The sequence below is a fragment of the Mastacembelus armatus genome, chromosome 4, assembly GCF_900324485.2.
Source record: "Mastacembelus armatus chromosome 4, fMasArm1.2, whole genome shotgun sequence".
Lineage (NCBI taxonomy): Eukaryota > Metazoa > Chordata > Actinopteri > Synbranchiformes > Mastacembelidae > Mastacembelus > Mastacembelus armatus.
The window spans coordinates 6101644-6110304 of NC_046636.1; the positions used below are offsets into that span (position 1 = coordinate 6101644).

The 8661-nt window shown below is 38.2% G+C and overlaps 1 protein-coding gene across 1 annotated transcript in view; it reads left to right on the top strand.

Annotated features, from left to right (window-relative positions):
• Positions 1-7894, top strand: part of cachd1 (cache domain containing 1) — a 64925-nt gene extending 57031 nt beyond the window's left edge. The window contains exons 24-27 of the mRNA XM_026323815.2: positions 66-227; positions 1010-1087; positions 1211-1312; positions 5302-7894. Of these exons, the coding sequence (XP_026179600.1) occupies positions 66-227; positions 1010-1087; positions 1211-1312; positions 5302-5546 (587 nt within the window). The 3' untranslated portion in view covers positions 5547-7894. The remainder of the gene's footprint in view (positions 1-65; positions 228-1009; positions 1088-1210; positions 1313-5301) is intronic.
• The last annotated feature ends 767 nt before the right edge of the window (positions 7895-8661 follow it).

Below are 8661 nucleotides of genomic sequence, written 5' to 3' on the forward strand. Positions count from 1 at the left end.
AGATCTTTAAATAAACTCCTGCCTATCCTTTTTTTTTTTTTTTTCTGTGGTCCGTTCCTCCACAGATGAAGAGGTGGCATCTCTTAACATGATCAAGAGTGCCCCTGTGGGTCCTGTTGCGGGGGGCATTATGGGATGTATCATGGTGTTGGTGCTGGCTGTGTATGCATACAGGCACCAGATACACAGGCGCTCACACCAGCACATGTCACCACTGGCAGCACAGGGTAAGTATAACTGCTAGATGGATTCTCTTCCACCAATATATCATTTATGTAGCTAATGACAAACATTACATCTTAAAGGTGAGTAAAGCTGAAATTCAAATGCAGTTTCAGCATTACATAGTTGAGGATAATATATTTTGACCCTGGAGGGATCATGAACTAAATAAACACAAAGCATACTTTTCTGCCTTGGTAGCACAATTTTTCTGTGTCTTGTATTGCCCACTGTTGTTATAGTACTGTTGTAGTACAGGAGCAAGACAAGACAATCAAACAAGATTGCAACCTCATTAATAAAAATAAGTCTGGTAGTTGTTTGTATTAACCTTTACATTCCCTTCAAATGCTAGAATTTCTTTAGATGTCAAAGAAAAACAGAGGTTTAAAGCAGCGTGATTAACTAGTGCGGAAACTGCTGCTGGAAACAAACACATGACATTAGCAACATGCAGCAGCTGCTGCAACATGATTTGTGTAATTACTCAGCAATATTGACAAAAGCAAGACAAGACTATCAGACAAGATTACGACCTCATTAAAACTATTCGCTCCAAGTCCCTTTCAAACTGATAGTTTGGTAAACAACTTGAAACAGATGACGTGGCTACATTATCGTAACGCATTAGACATTAGGAATTAGCTCATAAAGTTGCCATAAACACATACGTCTTACACTTACATGGTAGTTTTTAGGTGCAACGTGAATTTAAAATAGTAGCATTTATCTCATCTTGGCCTTCTGCTTCTTTCCTCCCACTCGCTGCTCCTTCTTTTTGCTCCAGAAATGTCAGTGCGAATGTCTAACCTGGATAATGAAAGAGATGACAGAGACGAAGACAGCCACGAGGACAGAGGAATCAGTAAGTACTGTTTGACGTATGATGGACAAACATTTAAATACAGCAAAAGGATTTGATAGATCAGATTAGTTTACTATGTGTTACGGAGTACTGGGTTGATTTGTGTGCTCTGTTTATTTTCAGTCAGTAATACCAGATTTATAGCTGCTGTGATTGAGAGACACACTCACACTCCTGAACGGAGGCGGCGGTACTGGGGACGATCAGGGACAGAGAGTGACCATGGTAAGACATTTCATTTCTGTCACATTGATTAACAGAGATGGGGAAGTAATAATTCACAAAAAGCCTAAATGTGAAGACACTCAAAACCACGAGTTGTGTGCACTGCATACTGTCATACAGTACGTCAGCAATGATGGCAAGGGGAATTGAGTGTGTTGTCAGTATTGCCAGTAATGGGCTGTCAAAGCAAAACTTTGACACACAGTTCCATACAAGTTAAAAAATGCTGAAATTGTTTCCAAGTGAAGGTTTTAGTTGAGAAATCAGTTAACTGGCTACATATGACTATTTAATCTGCATACATTTAAATACCTGCTCTAAGACATGTTTCTGGTAAAACATTTATATATACAATAAAACAAAATAGGCCAGAAACAGAAAACTGTATATTCCTAACATGCAGCTGGAAACATATGAGTTTTCCTAACAAAAGGAAATTCCAAAACGAGCCTATCATGGTTCATTATGTCAAAAGTCCTATTTAAATGCATGATGGTCAAGCTAACATCATCAAGGTTGTTGAAAGAAATTGTTTTGTAAAAAATGGTATTAATTAAGCACAGTCATCAGCTCTGCACGGAGGTTTCTGTAACTGATCAGTATTTGCCTCCACGTCATTTCCATATTGTGTCATGTTCTTACACAACAGATAGTTCAGTCTAAAATAATCCGTTTTTTTGGACAATGAGTGACTCACTGCTTACAAAACTGCCAAGTTATGTGCTCCATAAAATAAGTGTTAACCACATGAGTTCTAGTGAAATTTTGCCTGAGGCATTGCTGTAAATTCAGAATATTGATTTAAACACAACATTGTAGGCACATCACCACTGCTACCCACAGCAACAACAACCAAAATTTCTGGATTAAGGTTCAACATTGCTCCTTAGTGTTGGAAAGAGTCGGGCCAGGTTTAGATATAGAATCCTGAAGGTCTCTGAACATGGTCACCTGGGAGGAGATCCTAAGGGGATTATATTTTCCACCTGGAGCTGAAAAGACGTGAGATGAAGAACATCTGAGTTTCCTTGATAAATCACCTGCCATAGTAACCCAGGCCTAAAGAGAGCATAACATAAAGTTTATTTCCTATAAAATAAAGATCTGTTATTAGTGTATATTATAGATCATTTGGGCTTTAGGTATCATACTTTCTAAATGAATTTGACTCATTTTGAATGTTAGAGCACAGTGTATTATCCACAGTTAGCTCCCAGTTCTTTGGCAGCTCTTTACCTCCTGGCTTGTTCTTTTCATAATATCACAGCTCAGAACCTTGTTTTCTCTCCTCTCTTGCTCCGGGAGAGTTGCTCATGTTCGCTGTAACCATTTGTACAACTTCTAAGTCTGACACTCGATGAGTATGGATGGACAGTTTCACCCACATGGGCTCTTACCACCTACATATGGCATCACTCCACTTCCTGGCACTGAGTATCTCAGCTACTTGTTGCATAACTGGTGATGAATATGAAGAGAGGAGAGTGAATTAAAGTGAAACAAAGACATTAGTAAGAGCTCAGCTGCATGTTATGTGCAGTAAAGCTGTTAATGCAGAGAGGATAAAAAAAATATGAGGCAGGACTGTAGGAAAATGGGGAAAATACATTTTCACTTGAATTGTCAAATGCTTTAATGGTTGCAATCTAGAATGTCATTTATGAAGAACATGTAAATGTGAATTACATGTTGTAGAACTGTTAGAGTAAAGCTCAGTTCAGAAGGATTTATGAAAAATGCCTTCATGATAAATGAACAAGAAACACCAGCTACGAAACAAATGAAAATGAAGGATGTGCAGAGATATAGAGATGCAAACATGATGAAAGAGGGGAAATAAAAGTGAAATACAAGGGCAAGTGGACAGAGATAGAGAGGAAGATGAGTCTGAAATAATGGAAAGAGGGGGTGTTAGTCCTTCAGGGTTGAAAACAAATTCATTACCACATTGATGCTACAAAGTTGCTGCTTCTCTCTGCTCAGTCAGAGGTGCCCTCCTACCACAACCCACTCATTTTGCTGAAGGGTATGATAAAACACACACATACACACATGTGGATCAGAGCATTAAATCTGTTAAATGAATGACACACACATTCAGAGTGCTGTTTAGGAGTACAGGCTTCTGGAGGTATGGTAGAACTACCCATTTTGTAATGAATGTTGCATCCTCTGCATAAGTACAGAAAATCCTCAGTTTTAATAATCATACCCTAGCATTATAGAGTTCATGTTTATACTCACAACTGCTATGTGCAGAACTGTATAATTTATTTTACATTATATTTTAGTGTGATTTCTAGATGGGAGCATTGTATCAGAAAGCCTAAGGCAAAATGTACAGGAATCATTTTAGACTTTGGGAACTACATTTATTTGCTGTCTTGAGGGTTTCTGATGGTTTGAAGAAGGCTGATGCCACTCTCATGTCTGTATGCTGAACGTGAAGCTACAGCTAGCAGCAAGTTAGCACAGCTTAGTCTCTGGTCTCCGTTAAGAAGTAGACTAACACATAGTGTGTGCTAGTCAATGTATGCATGTATTTTAGTCTGTGACTCAAGGATTTGCTTCCTGAAAAGTGGGGGAGAAAAGAAATCTCAATACTCTAATAATATTTGAATTTCACTTGGGGATGAATAACATTTATCTTATCTAATAATAAAAAATCTAAAGTTCATCTTAAATGTGCAGTAGCACAGTAGCTTTTCCTGCCCCCACATCTTAGGCAGGGTCCCTCACATGATACAGCTGGAAACTGTCAACAGGACACAGTTAGCTGTAGACCTGCCAAAAACTGGCTTTGGAAAAACAGGGAGAAACTTGGCCAAGTTAGCATCATCCAAATCTGGACCTTCTTTGAAGTCTTCATCCCTTGCTGTTGTTTAATCCCTTCCTTCGACTGTCCTATCTCTCTCCTCATCTTTTTTTCTCTCCTTGTCACTACCTCTGCTCTTTCTCAGCCTCTACTTTTCTTTGTCAGCTTTCTTTCTTTTGGCATCAAAGCCTGGCTAGTCTTTGGAGAAACTGGAGGGAATTTTGTGAGAAAATGTCACTTTGACTCTAGCCCAGGATTTTAGGGGAACTTGACAGAGGCATGCAGGACATTGACTTATTTTACATGATGCACACATTGCCCTTATATGACAGTATGTCACAGGATATGCTCACACACACACACACACACATATAAATGTGCATATATATATATAATATGCACATTTATATATGCACACAATCATTAAGGCACTCAGGCTTACAGGGTTATTTGCTCAACAGCAGTAACAGATTGATGTTCCCATCAAGCAGTATGGTGTTGGTGTCATTTCAGAACCTGAAAAAGATGGTGCTGAAAAAATTAAGAAAATGGGTTTATTTCCTGATCAACTCCAAAATGTTTTTTATAGTCTGACTCTGTGTTTCTGATGGATTTCATGGGCCCGAAGGGGATGAAACCCACTCAGTAGATAACAGGGATGAAATAACTGTTTACATTTAGGTGAATATTTAACCAAATGTATAAACCTGGAGCTCCAAGGTTTTGGTGAAAATTAGCTGCTGGAATGTTTTTTTTTAGCAGGATTATGACCATGAAAGTGTCACAAAATCAAAGGTAATTTTGGGCTGCTAGCATAAAATCATTTCCTACCTCCTTCTACCAGTAATATTTAGTACTACTACTGGTATTATATGTTCACCTATTCGCAAGCATGTTTCTGTGATGAATGTCTGACTGGATGGCATCATTTGCTGATTTGTTTCTTTCATTGTGTTTTCCCATTTCTTCTCAATGTATTGAAGCTTGTACCCTGCTTGTACACATGTAACTGCTAAGTTCTTGCATTTGCTTTTTAAATGAGGTCTTGAATACTTTTATACTTACATTGATATTTATAGCTTTATATTGCAGAATTTAAGAGTTTTATTTGGGAGAAAGAATTGTTAGATAACAAGATCAGTAATCCCAGTCTCTGCATGTCCTTTGTGTCCAGGTTACAGCACCATGAGTCCACAGGAGGACAGCGAGAATCCACCGGGAAACAACGACCCGCTCTCGGCTGGTGTCGATGTTGGTAACCATGATGATGACATGGATCTGGATACTCCTCCCCAGACAGCTGCATTGCTCAGCCATAAGTTTCACCCCTACCGGCACACACACACACACCACTACCCACTGCACACGCACCACCTGCAAGCTGCAGTGACTGTGCACAGTGTGGATGCAGAGTGCTGATCCTCAGTGTGGCATTGCCTCTCCTGCTGGAGATGGAACCTTTTTTTTATTAAGGATTTTTTTTAAAAACGCAAACATTTGTGCTTGATAAGACAGCACACAGTGTGCATTGTCAGGATGGACTGATGGAGAGAGATGCCACAGCTGGAGTTAAAAACCCACAGTGCCGCTGGGCAGCCCGGCCCTGTGCTATGAACGGATCTTTTGCTTGAAATAAATATTTGTCTCTTGGTCTCATTGTGCCAACATCTCCATTATCAACCCAATTTCAAATCTGGCAGGTGTGCACAATTTTACACATGCTGAAAATGACCTGACCTGTGCCAGTAAAAATCACGAAATGGGGTTTTTTGTTTGTTTTCTGAGGGAATTTGACATTCAGACGTATGTAAGAGCAAACAAAAAGCTGTTTGAGCTCAGTTACTGACTTTCGTTGAGAAAAGGATGCAACTGGAATCTAAAAGCCTTGAGAGCAGACGAACTCTTCATTGCACATGAAAGGCCAGAATAAAACTCACATCTATCCCAACCTCCATACAGGTTGTTTCCCAGAGCACTCCTGGACATCAACTACGGAGGAGTAAAACCGGTAATAAAACTGTTCAACACTCACCTGGATCTAATATGGGATTTTGTTACAGACTGTATTACAGATTTACACTCCTTGGTTCTCCAGGTTTTCACCAGTTTTTGCCTGTCTCTAGGGGAGTAGCTGCTGGTCTTACACAAAATACATTGAGAAGATGTTTGGACATTTACATGAATATTTCAAAGTAGGAAACATCTTCAGCAATTAACACTAATACAGGATGATACACTTATGAGAGGAAAATATTATTTTTCTACTATTTATTAAAGGGGTAGATTTTCAGGACAGATGAGGAAGCAGCTGCTGCTGACACAAAAGACAGTAGTAGTAATATGTACTGACCCATTTCATAATGCATCATATTTTGGACTCATTATTTTTAGTTTTTAATTCCCTAGAAAATCCTTAGACCATATGAAAATTGGAAAGACAATTTTTATTTCTTATTTTTCATCACATCAGCAACTTTGATGCATGATCAGTTCATCTGCATTTTTGTCTTTTTTGCTTTTAATGAGCAGAAGCATCTTAACCATGACAGGATCCTGTTTTCTATGTAGTGTGGTGAAATGTGTCCTTTAAGCAAGAAACATTTTTGGATGAGCAGGAGTCAAATCAGTTCTGCTCTTTTCAAAAATCCAATGAGTTTCTAATGACTATCAGTTAAATGATGACATGCCTTAATCACACCCTGTGTCAGAGCATTAGGAGGCTGTGGTCTGTGAGGTGTAGCACATATTCCTGTCTGATTTTACCATTCTGAATCACTGTGTTTTTGTAAGGGAAAGACCATCCTGGACATATTGTCTGTACCAGGAGGCAAAGTTTCTCTGCTCACTGGCCTTTCAAACCTCCTGCGAGATGAAGGAATAAAGAGAGGAAGTAACGCCAGTAAAACAGTCCTGGCTTTAGTTAGAGCTTAATATTTGGTATGTGAGGATAAATGGTGACCCTCAGAGGAGCCCTGAGAGATTCATAAAGAGTGAATGCTGTCCTCTCTGTCTGCCTGAGTAAAAAAAAAAAACCAATACAGACTTTTTAAAAACCCATTTCATCACAACCGTTTGCCTTTGAGGCCAAGCTGATATTTAGGTTGTGTTCAGGATTTTGTGCAAAACAAGTTGAATTTCCATTGATGCCCAAAATAGTGTCTCCTTCTTGTCAAAGAGAGTGAAAGAGAGAGAGATGCTGCTGTTGTACAGAGGTTACACCTATCTGTCAGCTCCTCTGTGGTTAACCACTCAAAATGTCTTCTTCAAGTCTCTGGTTTAACTGTTGTGAATGTGTGTGCGTGTGCGTGTGTGGGTGTGTGTGTGTGTGTGTGTGAGTGTGTGTGTGAAGAATGATCATCCACCTGGAACATGTTTATTGAATGCATTATTGTATTTTTTTAATGGTATTAGAGAATTATAGGTGAAATTATGTTTGAGAAGTCCACTTATTTTTATTCTGGTCACTTGACCTGATCCTTTCTATATAGTTTGGCTGTGCAACTGGTCAAATCATGTGTGGCTGACAATGTCTAATGTTTTTGGGAGAATCATTATGAAGTGTAAATACGAAAAGCTATTAATGTCCTGTACACTCCATTTTTTTTATGTTGGTAAGACATGATATATGCTTCAACTGATGCTCAGATATTTGGGTTAATATTTTGAATTGTCTGTTCATGGTGTCTCACTATATTTTTGATGCCTTGGATGTTGTTTTTTTTTTTTTTTTTTTTTAGATTTATTTTTCTTTAGGTCCATATTGGATGGAAGGCAGTACTTTACTTAAAATTAATACACACTTTTATGATTGAGAGACTTCTAGTTTTTAAAGTTTAATTGTGTCTTCAAAATGTTAAAAAAGCTTATCTCTCCATGACTAATTTAGATTTGCAAAATAACAGTACTACATCATTTCAGAATAATGACCAAAACACAACAGCCTTGTAGAGGATTCAGGCTACAAGAGATGCTATATTTTTATCTTCCGAAGACTGTCGACCATTTTCATTTAAGAGTTATTTTAGTGTCTGTCACTTCAATAGAATATTTACATTTGCACTCTAATCAGAGCTCATTATACTTCGAGCTGCAAAGGTGCTAAAACATTTGACACCTTTGCTAGAGCAGAGAGATTAAAATATAACATACATGTCTTCAGAATCTTTAAAACACTACTGTTGTTGAACTCATTGGATGTGTAATAGGCTAAATATTCCACTTAAGACTGAATTACATAAATGTTCATTATCAAGGTAGACATTCAGCATTTCCATTTTTCATAAATTTTTATGGTACTCAGTTTCAGTTCAGTTTGACATTGAAGCAGTTGTAGCATTTCAGGGCAAACGTTACATCAAGTGACATCTTACAAATAACTTGATATGTGTGATTGTTGGGGCAAATTTATTTTCTCCAAAATGAGTTTGATGTTTTAAAGGCATTTTTATCGGGGGAGCTTTTAAACAGTATTTACCAGCTGTTGTAAACAAGTATATATGTGTGTGTATAAGGAACACTCTGAATTGCATTAATG